We start from the raw sequence: 15495 nt of genomic DNA on the forward strand, positions 1-15495 counted from the left end.
TATCTAACAAAAAAAGGTTTAACAATTGATTTGATGATTAAAATTTATTTAAAATTAAATTATTGGATTAAAATTTTTTTATGATTGACTAAATTGTCTTCAAAAAATATATTTTACTAATTCATTTATATATATAAACTCTGAAAAATATAAATACAAACTGTATTAATTTATATATGTAAATTCTAGTTTATAAATATAAATTACATATTTTTTGCATATAAATTCTTATAAATATGAATACAAATTATTGGTGACAAAATACTTATCCAAAAATGATAATATTTGATGGTAGTACAACATTACTATTAGGATATTACTCTGTTTCTGTTTCAGAAAAATAAAAAAAAAAAAAACTTTTTTAACATATCAATGGCACACTCCCAAAGTCCCGAACGGAAGACACACTTGTTTGCGTACTGCTTCTGCCTCAGTTCCTTCCTCTGCAACCACCTCTCCACTCCTCTCTCTCTTTCTCTCTCACTCTGCTTCACGTCTCCCTGCCACCAGCACCTCTTGTCCGCTGTCACCGTCGCCATCTTCCTGCAGGTAGGCCGTCGGATTATATAAAACATGATCTTTTTTAATTTGTTGATTTTAATTGTCATAATTTCCTAAATGGTTTAGCTAGGGAATCAAGATAAATTTACAGGAAAGATGAATTTTGGCCCAAACAACAAAGAAAATTTGATTTCCTATCTTTTTTCACTCCTCGAGTATAATAATGGTGTATATATATATATATATATATATATATATATATATATATGCTAGCAGCTGCAGAATTAGTATGGTGATTCCTCTGCTATTATGCTTTGGTTGTTCCAAGTATCTGTACTGGATTGCATAGTAATGTCTATATAGTTTTTATGGTTTTGGCCTTAGTGTGTGATTATAAAATGTGAATATGTGAACTTTGAATTCTTTTGATTCTTTATTTTATGGTTTTGGTGTAGGATTCATACTACAAGGACAGTTTAAGTTCTACACTGGATACCAATATCTTGATAAATTATAATTATCCTAATTTTTTTTAGGTATATCATGAAATGTCAAGGTTTCAGGGTTGAGTAAAATATAGGGCCCTGGTTCGCCTGGCCATGAACACCCCTAGCTCACACATACACACACGACTTTGTAATTTGCAATTTGATATAGAAAAGAAACAGATTTGGTTTCTGGAATTTTTAGGCTTTGCTGTAAGAAAGAAGGGAAGAAACAATTAATCATGGGTTGGGGTCACATTGGAAGAAATGGCAGTGATGAAGCTGGTCCTAGCAGCACCGTCCCCACAACCACCGAGCCACGGCGGTTCCCGCTGGCTGCTCAGCCGGAGATGATGCGTGCTGCTGAGAAGGATGAGCAGTATGCCTCTTTCGTCTATGAAGCCTGCCGCGACGCCTTCCGGCACCTCTTTGGTCTCTCTCTCTCTCTCTCTCTCTCTCTCTCTCTCTCTCTCTCTCTATATATATATATATATATATATATATATATATATATATATATATATATATCCAATTATTCTTTCTTCTTGTATTCTTTAACTTTTATATATATAACTTTCAATTGTAATGAAGTTTTACTTAATATATCATATTATAGGTACAAGGGTTGCTGTTGCTTATCAAAACGAGGTTTGTTCATTGCTATACTTCTGTAATGGTTTTGTGATTTTTGTTTTTGAGAGAATTTGCTTATTAAAACTACATAATGTAAGAAGTACTCTCACGTTCAAAGTGTGACAAAGAAATACACTTCAATTTGTTGAGTTCAATGCCATAGCTTTAATGCAGTGTGATGCTTTTGTGGAGGCTACTGAATTATTGGCCATTTCTATGTGGATTATTAAGGAGGAGTTTAATTCCTATGCATGCATGTAACTATTTTACACTGAAGATATTTGATGCAGAAGTTTATTGTGGTGACACTTGATTGGATGTCTGTTTTAAAAGTTCTTTTACATTGAAACTGCAGAGAAGCTGGACACGATTGAGTTGTTCTTATCAGAGTGTGATTGTTTTGCAGACAAAACTCTTGGGACAAATGTTGTATTATGTTCTCACAACAGGATCAGGGCAGCAGACACTTGGGGAGGAGTACTGTGACATCACTCAGGTTTCACTATATTTCATCTTCATTCTTTATGCTCACTTTTATTTTTTCTTTAAATGTGTCTTTTCCATTAAGAGTGTGGCTCTCTTACACACAGATCACAATAGTTTTATTTTAAAAAATCTATTTTGATGCAATGTCACTCCAATACTTTTTTATATCATAATAATAAGCGATAGTCATATCATCGGAAAATAATTTAACCTTAAGAATTACATCAATTAAGTCGTATAGAATGGAAATATGATTTATTTTTAGTGTATATCACTTTGTGTATTGAAGTCAAACGCTTTTTGTATTCTATTTTATTATTACAACACTATATTTGGTTCAGATTGGAAGAGAATTTAGAATATCATCATGTGTTGGAGGACCATGACTTTAGGAATAGGCAGACACCTAGTTCGGAATTGGAAGTGTCTTTGTGGTGCACTTTTTTTTTTGTTTTATTGGATTGGAAGTATTTTTTTTTCTCCTAGTTGTTTGTTTGTTTTGGGGCTGAATTTTATAGCTGTTTTGGTGAACTTCCTCACTGTTCTGAATTTGGAGAGTTGTTTGTTTTTTCAGGTTGCTGGTCCTTATGGGCTGCCTCCTACCCCTGCAAGGCGTACTCTTTTCATTGTATACCAGACAGCGATTCCTTATATTGCAGATCGTATTAGGTTGGTTATTGTCCGTTTCTCCTAATTTTGGATTAACCCATCGAGTTCTTTGATTATCAACCGTGAAAGAGCCATCTGTGTCTCAAGTTTTGTGATGACTTGACTGTTTATTTGACAGTTCACGAATTGCTTCCCGTGGCATTGCCCTCGCTGATTCAGAGTTTGCGGAGAGTTATGGTGATAGTGCTATCAGGAGCAGTAATTCACAGGAGTCTGTGGCTAGTCCTTTAACATCAGGACAACATAGTACAACTCTTTCAAGATTGAAGCAAAAACTGAGTGGTTTTTGGTTGCATGTGGTTCAGCAATGGCCTGCGGTATATTTATCCTCAGACAATAATTTTTGTAAAACTGTTACAGTTGTATACTGTTCTACTATTTGTTCTCCCTTCAAAATTGCATGAGAAGTCAGAACTCACAATTTAAATTATATTTGGCTGATCCTTGTATGAAACCCTCATTATTCTCTTCTTTTTTTGGAGCTGTATATTTGCATAATCTCACAAAGTTTGAACTGGCTTTGTCTAAAAGAGTATTTTGCTTTTAATGAGTCAAGTTTTTATACCTTGCCACCAGATGCTCCCTTTTGTGCGTGAATTGATACAGCTGGTTCTTCGTGCTAATCTAATGCTGTTCTACTTTGAAGGTGATCCTTTGCTCAATAGCCTAATTGAGGTGATAAAGTTTCTAAAAGGAACTTCTCTACATTTATTCCATTTTCCCCTATTTTTTGCAGGCCTTTATTATCATATATCCAAGCGTGCTGCAGGCATTCGTTATGTCTTCATTGGAAAACCATCAAATCAAAGACCCAGGTATTGGTCTTTTGAAATTCCAAATTTTGAAAAATGTGTCGACAATGGGGGATTTGCTCTCAAAATTCTCCATATTATCTTTTCCTATCGTTTTAGCTTTTTATTTAGACTTTTTTTTTTCTTTTTTTTGGGATTGATGGAGAGTGATGCAATGGAATTGTATAAGATGAAGTCCATTCCATCCATACTCCCCCCCCCCCCCCCCCCCACCCTTCCTCCTCACCCAAATAATTTTTAGCAGCAATGAGATTGAATACAATGGACTGAGGGCATATAATGTAAAATCTAATGTTCCTTTTATTTCCATTGAATTTCTATGCAATAGGATGAAAGTTCCATGTTGATCTTTAGACGGTGGAACAGAACATTATATTTTTTCATTCCCCTCCATATCATTCAATCAGTAATTCGTTGGTTAGGTGACCTCCTGAAATTGCTTTGTAAAAGGTGTTTATGCATATTATAATTATTATTGTTCTTCCTGATATGCTTTCTTGCAAAAAATAGATGTTGCCCAAGTTTATCTATTATTTCCTATCAATCATTGTAGTAAGCAAAGTATGTTTCTTCCATAGAGGATTTATTTTGAGCACCTGTCTTTTCTTTGATTGCACTTTGGTGCAGATACCAAATACTAGGAGTATTTCTGCTGATTCAACTTTGTGTAATAGCTGTGGAACGGCTACGTCGAAGAAATTTATCTTCAATTGCTGGCTCAGTTCATCAGGCATCCTTTGCAACCCAACAGAGATCAGCAGGTCATAGTTTTTTCTTGATTAATTTTTTCCTTCGATTTTTCATTCTCTCTCTTTTTTTTTTCCCCTTCTCTTAATTTTCTATTTCTACTGACGCTCTTATGCGTTACAACAATTTTTTGCTATTTCAATTTATTGCTATTTCTGTCCAAAAATTAAAAGAACTTTTGTTATTTGTTCTTATCATAACTTGACCCCCTTTATTGTATAATAGGACATGGTTTGCCTGTTCTGAATGAAGAAGGTAATCTGGCATCTCTAGATACTGACGAAGGAGGTTGGGTCTTTGATTCTTCATCTTCGGAGGTACAATTCTCACATCAAGTTATCCTATATATATTCCTTGTAATATACACTTCTAAAATATACAAAGGGAAAATAGGGTGTAAGGTAATAAAATGTGACCTTTCTTGGTACAATTAAGGTAAACGAAGAGAATAAAAGGGGAAGCTATCTAGTGCAACCCTTGCAGCATCAACTAGGATTTTGATATTCCGAGCTGCTAGAAATATCGCTCCGCACCATGTAGTGAACATGTAGGTCCATGCCAGGTTTCATAATTAGTCAGCACAGAACTCTCTTAAAGAACACGCTTTGCATAATACTCCCAGTCGTTGCCATAGCAAACTCTGAATATGGTTAGTAACAAACCTCTATATAGATGGCATTGATACAGGTCACCATTAGCAAGTTTAATCACTTCCATGGAACAATCAACAGAGTGCCGATTTTACATCCTGTCATCAAAAATAACTTCGAGCCAAATTTAATAGCAAAAGGAAATACCGGGAAACCACCTATATCTGAGCTCTATGCCAAGACCACATGGATATGCTTTTACTGGTTTTGTTCCTTAAAGAACTAGAACATGTACAATATGATTAGCGTGGTTATAATGCAGTCAATGATGGTTTGTTGTCACTGGTGTAACTTTTGTGGATCCTATTTTGGTTTAGTATTGTTAATAGGGAACTCACAGAAAGCCTATTTTCTATTAAGAAAGATATGATCTACTAGAGTGAACTTAATAAGACACTGACCTTCTGAGATTTGGAAATAAAAAATTCTATATGTACATAAAAATTCAGTTACCAAATCAGCCATTATGTATTTGTATATAAATGCATCTGTTGTTTCATACACTTTTAGTGTGTATTTTGTATTCTAATATGTATTTTATATAAGTGGCCGGTTTGGTGGCTAATTTTTGGCATATACGTAACATGATTAGAGTGAAATTCATCATGATTTCCCTCTATATCCATGTTACATTTACCTTCTAAATCGGCATCAATTGTATTTTGATGAATCCTCATCTGTTTTACAGTATGGAACTAGCAAATGCACTCTCTGCCTAAGTAATCGTCAACATCCAACAGCTACATCCTGTGGCCATGTATTTTGCTGGTATTGTGTCATCTTGCATTATTTTTTCTCTTCACATTCCCCCCATTTCCTTTCACTGAATTTCCTCGTGTTTTGATGTGATCTCATTCATGTAGGAACTGTATCACAGAATGGTGCAATGAAAAGCCAGAATGTCCTCTTTGCCGCACCCCAATAACACATTCAAGTCTAGTTTGTGTGTATCATTCAGACTTCTAGAGTATGCATTTCTTCAGCTGCAATCTCTTGTATAAAAGAGAGAGGATATATCATGAAAGGCAACATTTTTCTTGTCTTGAATCTTGCAAGGATTTTATTTTTTTATTTATTTATAATGATGTCATTACAAGGGATACTTGGATGTTCCTGGAGTATGTTTATGTTTAATTAATTGAAACATTTACAACCACTCAATTTATGTGGTTTTTGTATAACTACTAACATTAAAATGAAAATATATGGTGGTTTATGTTTGTAGAGAATTTATTACGTGCGGGAGTCATACAAATATATTTCTGAGTTATCTGGTTACTAAGGATGCGTTTGGAAGAGAGACAGAAATAGAAATTGAGAGACAGAGACTAAATTAAATTTTTGAATTGTGTTTGGTGTAAAATATACTAGACTAAGTTATGTCTCAGTGTTATGTTTGGTTTAAGATAAATATGAAAACTAAAGGATATATTTGAAATTTGAAAAGTTAAATGAGAATATTTAAAAAAAAATGTTATTAAAGTTTTAGTTTACTGTCTCTAAAAATTTTAGTCTTTTTTTACTTTTTTGAGGTACTGAAGGGGTTGAAATTTTGTATTTTAGAACTAGAATTTTGTGTTTCAAAATTAAAATTTTAGCTTGTCTTTAGTTGTCAAACATAATATTTAATTCTAATCTCCTACTTTCATTTCCAATCCTTAAAAACAAAGGCAGTCTTTATGGACATTGATAACTCATTTTTTTGTAAATGTTATGCTTTTTTCTCTATTGATTATAGATTAATATTGAGTAAATGTCTAAAATGGTCCCTAAATTTCAAATCGCTACTCAATTTAGTCCCTAACTTTTAAAAATGACCAACTATATCCCTGAAATTTTCAAAAGTGCATCACCGTTAGTCCACCATCTAAACGTTAATGATGTGGAGTGTGAAGTGCCATATGGACATTCCAGCTGTATGCTGATGTGTACCAAACTTGAATTTGATTCAAATTTGTATCTGAAATTGCTTAATAATACCTAAATTAATCCATTTTCAATTATAAAGCCCTAATTTTCAAAATATTGTCTTCTCTTTTCCGACCTCTCTGTTGTCTTCTTCTCTTCTTCGATCTCTTCGCTATCTTCCAATTCATCTTGTTTTCTCGTTTGCGTGAGTGATGATGGGTGGTGGGGAGAGAAGACAAATTAAAGTAGCTTAAGTAGGAACAACTCTGTAGCGAGGCCTTATAGCAACAAAGGAATGCGTAATAGGGGAGGTAAGAACGCTGTTTTCTACAACTGCAGACTTCAGATGATGATGAAGTACTCAATGACAGCAGAGAATCTTGGTAGACCATTTTATGGTTGCCCAAACTATGAGGTAAGGTTATGGCTCTGAAAAAAATATTAAGATGGTTTCCCTTTGAGTTTGGATTCGCTTGCGTTTTTTACTTTGCAGTATGGAATTCATTGTAATTTCTTCCGCTGGACTGATGGATGTGAAGAACCAGTTTGTGCAATACCCATTTCACAAAAAGTTTAGTTTAATTGGAGGATGATAAGCTTAAAGAGTGATATTAAAACCTTAAAGATGATGATAATGGTGTTGCTAGCTTTTGTAGTTACCTTTGGTGTGTGTTTAGGTTTAGCTTGTTGGATTTTATTGTCAATAAATGATGAATGTGTTATGAAATTTTAAATTTCTTAAGTGGTATGTAATGTCTTGATGAAGATGCAATAAAATAAAATACTAATTTTGCACGAGTTTAACTCTTGATTCTCATTGAATTTCTAGATAGTCATTCATCTTCTTTATTGATTGCATATGGCCATTAAATTTCTGGACAGTCATTGCTTTAACACACTATCAAAACAAGCTCTTTTAAGTGTGAGTTCTTCCATTGTTTCTAGAAGTTTTGTTACAGGGCCACACACAAAAGTGGTGATGCATGCTTGGTATAACCTCACGCAATGTTAGGATCAGACCCTGCAAGGTAACAAATTAGTCATTCAATATATGTTACCGTTAAATTGTGTTTATTAATTTAATTTAGAATAGTCTTTTAATTTTTTGTTATTAATGCAAAATAGTCCTTTAAATTGTGTTTATTAATTTAAAATTATCCTTAAAATCATATATCGTATTTCTAATTTAACCTTATAACCTATAGGTTACCATAGTTGTTAACTAGCTCCTATACTCCAACTTTTTCTTTCCAAATTATATATAATGATCACTCACGTTATGATGTCATAAAAATAATAGTTAACCATTATTAAATGGTTTGATATGCTTGACGAAACTACTTCACATATGATTGCATTATATCTTTTTCACATTCAGATTTTTGCAGATGAATAATTACCAAATATATATGCCTTCACTCCTCATAGCTTTGAGATCGAATATTCTTTTTCCAAATTTCTAATTTACAGCGGCATATATTTCAACTCCATTTGTGTTACCTATTCATAAATTTCGTTCATTTCAGGGCTCATATCCTTTGGAACCTTCGATCTTGTTAATGGCAATAAGATATGCGCTTATCCTACTAATTAACATCACGTTGGACCTTTTTGCTTTATCTGGAGAAGTTTTTTAATACTGATGTTAATGGTATTAGTTAGTTATCAATATTTAAAAGTATATAATAAAATATGTTTTTGGATCAATTTAATTTCTATGCATGCATGTAACTCTTTTACACCAAAGATGTTGGATGCAGAATTTTATTGTGATAATATCTGATTAGATGTTAATTTTAAAATTATTTATACTGACAGTACAAAAAAAGTATACTATGTTGTGCGACATCACTTAGGTTTCACTAAAATTCAAGATAATTCATTAATAATGAAAAGTGAGAACTACATGAGTAGAGAGAGTTCTCTACTTCTCTTGTTGTGTGACAAAGATCAAAAGAGTGTTAAACATAAAATTCCTAAAACAACTAAAAAGAAAAGAAAAAATAAAATCATAAACCAATAATAAATAGCATCTGAATTTATTTGTTCATCCCAGTTGCATCCTTCACAGCTTCAGCAGCTCCTTGGGCCTTTGCCTTCATCTGCTGACCAGCCTTCAAAAAATAAAAGAGCATATTTACTCCCAACAAGAAAAAAAAAAAAAAAACAGAAAAATGTTTTGGAAAAGTATAGGGTAGCCAACTTCTGCCAACTCTTATTTATATTTGTGTTTTATGGAAGTGTGTTCGTAGATGTGTCTAGTAATTAATATATTTTAAATACATATATAAAGAGACATATCTAGAAAATATATTTATAAAGACACTTCTATTAAACACAGTTATTAGACACATCCACGAACAATACAATTATAAATAAGAGTTGGCAGAAGTTGGCAGATATGTTGTTGGTAACGTAGCGGAACCGAAATGTTTTTATTGTTTTAACTATTTTCAAATAAAATTTTGAAAAGAAAAAAAATAAAAATTTAAAAATCGTTTCTCAAACCAAACAAATATTAAATCAATGATGATAATCACTAATTTAAAAAAAAATTTAATTTTACCATTCTTTTAAATAACCATTCACGCAATCAATATAAAAAGTAGTTATTTTTGTTAATATGATATGATGTGATTGGATATATGTATAAAACGGTTTTACGGTCAAAATTAAATTGTTAAAAAATAGTGACCATCTTTCATCCATGTATATATATTTCAACTCTTATATATTGTCAAATTTAAAATGAGTAGAACCTCTTGCATGGATTCCTTAGCAGACTGAGCAGAATCGGAAGCCCTGTCTATCATGTTCTCACACTTTTCCTGTATGTAATACAAAAGATCTAAGAGTGAAAAACAATAATTTTCATAGAATTAGTACTAGTGGTCCAACACAAAGTTTAGTAATTTTTCAAGAATATGTATATATATAAAATCAATTTGATAAATAATACAATCAATTCTATAAATAATATAATATAATTAGATTTATATTTATAATTAAAATACAAATAAAAGTATAAAAATACAGTGGTAGAAAGATTTGTATTTATAAAAAATTGATTATACTATTATAAAAATATTTCATTATTATTCTGTGAAAATTTTGGTTATTTTACTAGTTAATTACTTTATTAAAAAATGTAAAATATATAAATATTTATCCATACACAACAATAATATGTGTGTGACAAGTGATTTGGATTTGGATAATTTCACTTTAAAGAGTAAAGTGTGATTTCTCACCATTGATTTTATAGGTGTGACCAAAAATAAATATGAAAGAGAAACTATTCAAAGATAGAAGATCACACTTTACTCTCTAAAGTGAAATTCAAATTTTAGAGGATCCAAATCCTTTAGTTTTTATAAGATTTTTTTGTTGCCTACGGCATACTCCAGTTCGCCCAGACAAAAATTAATCCATCGTAGATCTGAGTTCTATTTAAAGATTTGTCGTTCGCCAATAGATTGCTGTATGCACGAGTTGCCGGGATTCAAATTCTCGACACTTGTTTAAACAGACAAATAACATTACCACTCGACTAACCCAAATTAATTTTTTATAAGATTAATTAAAAGGGAAAAATAAAATAACCTGAGCTTGGCCCTTGGCCTGTCCAGCATTGAAAGCTGCCCTGTTGGAGTCCATAATTCCTTCAACAATATATAAATTAATTAACAATCAAGTGAAATTGGAAAGCAAGACTTGTATGGGTTGAGATGAAGGTAATAATATTCTGCATTTGGTTGATATTTATAGAGGGTTTTCATTGGCTTTCAAGGGTACACGTGGCATCATACCATTTTCTTTTAGAGACTCTTGTATTTGTTCATATGGCTAGATCGGTTGACCAGGATGTATGTGAAGGAGAACCTGCTATTTTAAGGATACATGATTTTCTAGCCACAAACAAAACTAGTATTCATTATTCACCAATATATTACAACCATTGTTTTGTATTACTAACTCCATAGTATGCTCATCTAATATATCTTTCATAGATTAATTGATGGTAACAATAATAATTCATCACACATTAATTGATGTGGTGTTTGTTGACTTTTTCAACCCAATATTTCAACCATAACATCAGATTTTATAAATAACTCATATTTGAAGATATTCACGGTTAAAATAAATAGGTTTCATTAGTTTTAGGAAAAAAAAAGATAAATAGGCCTTTGACCTTTTGATTTATAAACATTTAAATTTCTCAGAATTTGAAAATATATTTAAATCATTGGCCTTCTCAAAATCTGGATATATCGATTCTTGGGTCTAATTTGTCTCATTTTAAAAACTCTTTCACGTGTACATCGGTATATCAACCAGGTCAGTACAATGGAAGCCACGTTTGATTTTTCCGTTGGGTCTGATAGATCCAAATGAACAGAGGGATCGATTTGTCTAGATTTTGAGAATGTCAAAGATTTAAATATATTTTCAAATCTTTGAAGACTTAAATGTCTTTGGATCAAAAAATAAAAATTTATTTGTCCATTTCTCTTAATTTTATTTACCAGAGACTTACTTATTTTATTTAATTATGGATATACAATTTTTTTTCTGAATATATGTATAAATATGAATTGTTTTGTTTTGTTGGATTTGTATTAATCTAAAAACTTTTCTTTAAGTCTTACTTTATTAATAGACAATAGGGAACGAAAATAAACTAGAAAATAGATAAACATAAATGAAAGCAATGATGATATCATTAAAGTTTTACATTGCATCACATCATTTATTCAAGGTGAACACAAAAACAGTCTAATAATATCTTTTGAGGAAGCTTTTGAACCATTTTGCAGAAAGCTTATTATATCTCTTCTGACCATTTTTGTAATCCACATAATTTAGTCCAAATCTCACAGTGTAACCTGCACTCCATTCAAAGTTGTCCAGCAATGACCATGCAAAGTATCCTTTCACATTTGCACCATCCCTTACAAATCAAAATGGTAAAGTTTAACAGATACTTCAAAAAGATTGAATAAATATATAATTATATATAATGAGAAGCAATAATAACTTACTTAATAGCATGTTGAAGATAAAAGAGATGACGATAATAAAAATCAACCCTGAAGGTATCTAAAAGTGCCTCCTCAAGTGAAAGTGTTGGATCATTGTACTCATCAATACCTACAATTTCAACTCTGCTATGATTCATAGAACAAATTAAAACATGTAATGCAATAATGTTATAATGTAACTTTATTTTTACCATTTTCTGTGATATAAATCAAGGGGTTGTTGTACTTTTTCTTGGTGTGAATCAATAGTTCTCGAATTCCTTTTGGATAAACATATAACCAAGTTGAAGCAGCCTGCACATAAATATGATCATGTCAATCTTATGTTACAGAAAACAAAACATATAATAAGTTACAAATTAAATTTGATTTTGCTACACATATACATACCCTTGGACCTATAGGAACACCATTGCGTTCAGCTGCCATTATTATAAAAAAAATTAACACCCCATTAGGAAAGTCTAACATATATATATTGAGATTAATTGAAAGATAAAGAAAAGTGTCTTTACTTGCAAAATTGACATGAGAATCAGTGGCATAATTTGGTTTTGCAGACAATAGTTTAGGTGCATTGGAAGCATAGTTGGTGGTGTAATAGTTCAATCCAATGAAATCATATGAATGTATGAGTTGCTTAGATTGCTCTTTAGAGAACTTAGGCAATCTACTTCCAACTATAGATTTCATGCTTTCTGGATAATCTCCTCTTGTCAAAGGTTCCATAAACCTATATAAAATTACAAATAACTCTTTTACTTAGATTCTAAGAAAAAAATCAATAATTTAAAAGCAGGGGTATTAGTATTAGTATTAGTATTAGAATTAGGATTAGTACTTACCATCCATACATAAAGTCAAGTGATCTTTCAGCAGCAGTTATATCAAGTGGACTATTTGAAAATGGCATAAACCAATGAGACACCAAGGTTATGCCTATGGAGCCTTTTTGAGATGCCTGCATTTGTCAAACAGAATATATCTTTCAAATATGGCAAAAATTTGATAATTGTTTCAAACTTGTAAGGCTAAAAATGAACCTGATATTTGGTCTTGTAGAGTTTCACAGCAGCTGCATGAGCAAGAAGTTGATGGTGTGCAACCACATAAGGTTCTGTTCCTGAATCGCCACCGGTGCAGTTTTGGTTCAACCATTTGGAACATCTACCTGGTGCCTTCACACCAGTTGCATAGCCACCTTGGCTATAAGTATATGGTTGATTAAAAGTTATCCAATGTTTCACTTTGTCTCCAAATGCTTTGAAGCAAACATCCACATAATCTTGATAATCATTTCTAGAATAATAATGATAATTAGTCACATTATGAGTCAAATAAATCTGCATAGTATATAGTATCTTTGATTCTTTGTGAATGTTGAAACTTTACAGTACTCACACAATGCGAGGACTTAAGAAGCCACCATACTCATCCTCCAAAGCTTGTGGAAGATCCCAATGGAAAAGAGTAACAAATGGTTTTATGCCTGCAAAACAGAAAGAAAATTGTTAGGGAAAATTAAAAAGAAGTTGGATGGAATTATTTTGATGATGACCTTTAGAGAGTAGCTCATTGAAGAGGCTGTTGTAATGATCAATTCCTTCTTGGTTTATGCCTCCACTAAGCTTTCCTTCTGTTTGTGGCAAATGTGAAATGGTTAATCAATGCAAAAGAGTAATTAATTACTAATTACTAATTAATTAACTAACTAACTAAATGTAAGGTATTTATTAATCGATGGAAATTCAGGTGCAGTTAATTTCATGTAAAGTTAAAGTTAACTGATTTGACAGGTTTGACTAAATTGTCATCTAACGACTCTGAACTATCAACTTCACATGAAGTTAACTACGATGACTCACTTGGGAGTATCCTAGGCCAAGAAATGGATAATCTGTAAGCATCTAGATTCAAATCCTTCATGATCCCAACATCTTCCTTATAGTGGTGATATTGATCATTTGCAACATCTCCATTGCTTCTATCTTCTATCTTTTCTGCATGTTGTTTCCACAGTAAATTAATTATATACTTAGTAAAGTAATTAAGTATGTAAAATTACAGACTAACAATATATATCTTCAACATACACAAGAAGATTATTATACATATAACCTTGTCCTTTTTCATTGAATAGGAAAGAAAAAAATCTAGTAATGAACAGAGAGAGAAACAGAGTTGTTAAATTACCTGGGTATTTATGGGTGAAGGTATCCCAAATACTTAAGCCTTTACCACCTTCAAAAGCAGCACCTTCATACTGTAAAATATAACGTTATTATTATTATTATTATTATGAGTAACTTAATTGGACAACATTACTTGTAATTTAGAACATTTTAGACTATTGTTTTTGGAGGAATTTAATTACTTGTTGGAAAAAGGCATAATATATAGATAGTTTAACTATTGAACCATAGCTACACATTTCAATAAATTACAAAAATGATCTGAGTTGGCATTATTTGAGTTAACTAAATATGAATTTTGATCCCATAAGAACCTGGTAGGATGCAGATGAAGCTCCAAAGATGAAACCTGGTGGGAAGCTGCTTCTGTTGAGTGAAGAAACATCAAGAATGGGGGAAACCGGTGGAGCTACTTTTGCAGTAGAAGATGAAGTGGTTAAAAGAGCAAAGAAGACAACAAGTAAAACGTTGTCCAATTCCATAACTATGTATGTGTGTGATTATTAAGGTTCTACCTTTATATAATCAATAATGGAAGTGGTGGATCACCCTCGTCACTAGCCTGGAAGTGAGTCAAGTCGACTCATGAACTAGTTCGAGTTCGTTAATAGCTTGATAAATTGAACTCGTAAATTAATGAGATGAGCTTAACTTGAAATTGAGTTCATAAATTAAATGAGCCGAGAAACTCAGTTCATTAATTTGTAAGTAGACTCGATTATATATATATATATATATATATATATATATATGTTTTTAATTATTTAAAATTTTATAGTCATTTTTTATACATAATTTTGATGTAAGAATAAATAAAAAATTTATAATTGATATATAAATAATATATAAAATCAATATTTTTTATTAATATTTTTAATATATATAAGTTATAATTTAGTGATATAAAATTATAGATTATGTTCCTATTATTTAAGTTAATTCATGAGTTTGAACCAACTCTTAAATTTTCCGTGAATCAAATTTAAGTTTGGTCTAACTCAGCTTAATTCTGAACTTACTCGTCACATTCACACCATCTTGGTGACGTCAAAACTAAAAACAGGTCTTATCAAGGGAAAAAAAAACAATATATAGAAAAGTGAAAAATATAATAATCCACTTTTATACTTCAATTCCATACACAAAGAGATTTATATAATTTACATTAAACTATATTTAATCCATCTATTATCAAGTGAGAAAAGCCTTAAGACAATGTAGTATAACTAATTGAATTAGTTCATGATTATAATTGAATTAGCTCATGTTGTTAAGGATTAGTGCCCCACGTTATCATAAAAAATCCTTAAAAAGCCAAACAAATTGCTCCAGCTGTTCGTTCAGCTTGATCACATTTATGGAACTTG

General features: G+C 31.5%; 3 protein-coding genes across 3 annotated transcripts; 1 reads left to right on the plus strand and 2 right to left on the minus strand.

Annotated features, from left to right (window-relative positions):
• The first annotated feature begins 353 nt into the window (after positions 1-353).
• On the plus strand, positions 354-6205 carry LOC130954818 (peroxisome biogenesis factor 10). Its single transcript, XM_057881592.1, has 12 exons — positions 354-549; positions 1192-1418; positions 1603-1634; positions 2026-2115; positions 2680-2774; positions 2893-3091; positions 3351-3420; positions 3511-3589; positions 4214-4347; positions 4559-4650; positions 5672-5751; positions 5847-6205. The coding sequence occupies exons 2-12, from the start codon at positions 1229-1231 to the stop codon at positions 5947-5949; spliced, it is 1164 nt and encodes a 387-aa protein (XP_057737575.1). The 5' UTR covers positions 354-549; positions 1192-1228; the 3' UTR covers positions 5950-6205.
• A 2524-nt stretch (positions 6206-8729) lies between these two features.
• On the minus strand, positions 8730-10713 carry LOC130958190 (stress-induced protein KIN2-like). The gene is made up of 3 exons (XM_057885154.1): positions 10495-10713; positions 9651-9719; positions 8730-9005 (listed from the first exon to the last, which is right to left on the minus strand). The coding sequence occupies exons 1-3, from the start codon at positions 10546-10548 to the stop codon at positions 8931-8933; spliced, it is 198 nt and encodes a 65-aa protein (XP_057741137.1). The 5' UTR covers positions 10549-10713; the 3' UTR covers positions 8730-8930.
• An 853-nt stretch (positions 10714-11566) lies between these two features.
• On the minus strand, positions 11567-14693 carry LOC130956245 (beta-glucosidase 12-like). Its single transcript, XM_057883292.1, has 12 exons — positions 14443-14693; positions 14130-14199; positions 13802-13936; positions 13495-13572; positions 13338-13425; positions 12980-13235; positions 12782-12897; positions 12452-12669; positions 12327-12358; positions 12128-12230; positions 11937-12045; positions 11567-11845 (listed from the first exon to the last, which is right to left on the minus strand). Exons 1-12 carry the CDS (start codon positions 14608-14610, stop codon positions 11671-11673), a joined length of 1548 nt encoding a protein of 515 aa, XP_057739275.1. The 5' UTR covers positions 14611-14693; the 3' UTR covers positions 11567-11670.
• Positions 14694-15495: the final 802 nt, after the last annotated feature.

This window comes from Arachis stenosperma, chromosome 10, assembly GCF_014773155.1.
Source record: "Arachis stenosperma cultivar V10309 chromosome 10, arast.V10309.gnm1.PFL2, whole genome shotgun sequence".
In the NCBI taxonomy this organism is placed as follows: Eukaryota; Viridiplantae; Streptophyta; class Magnoliopsida; order Fabales; family Fabaceae; genus Arachis; species Arachis stenosperma.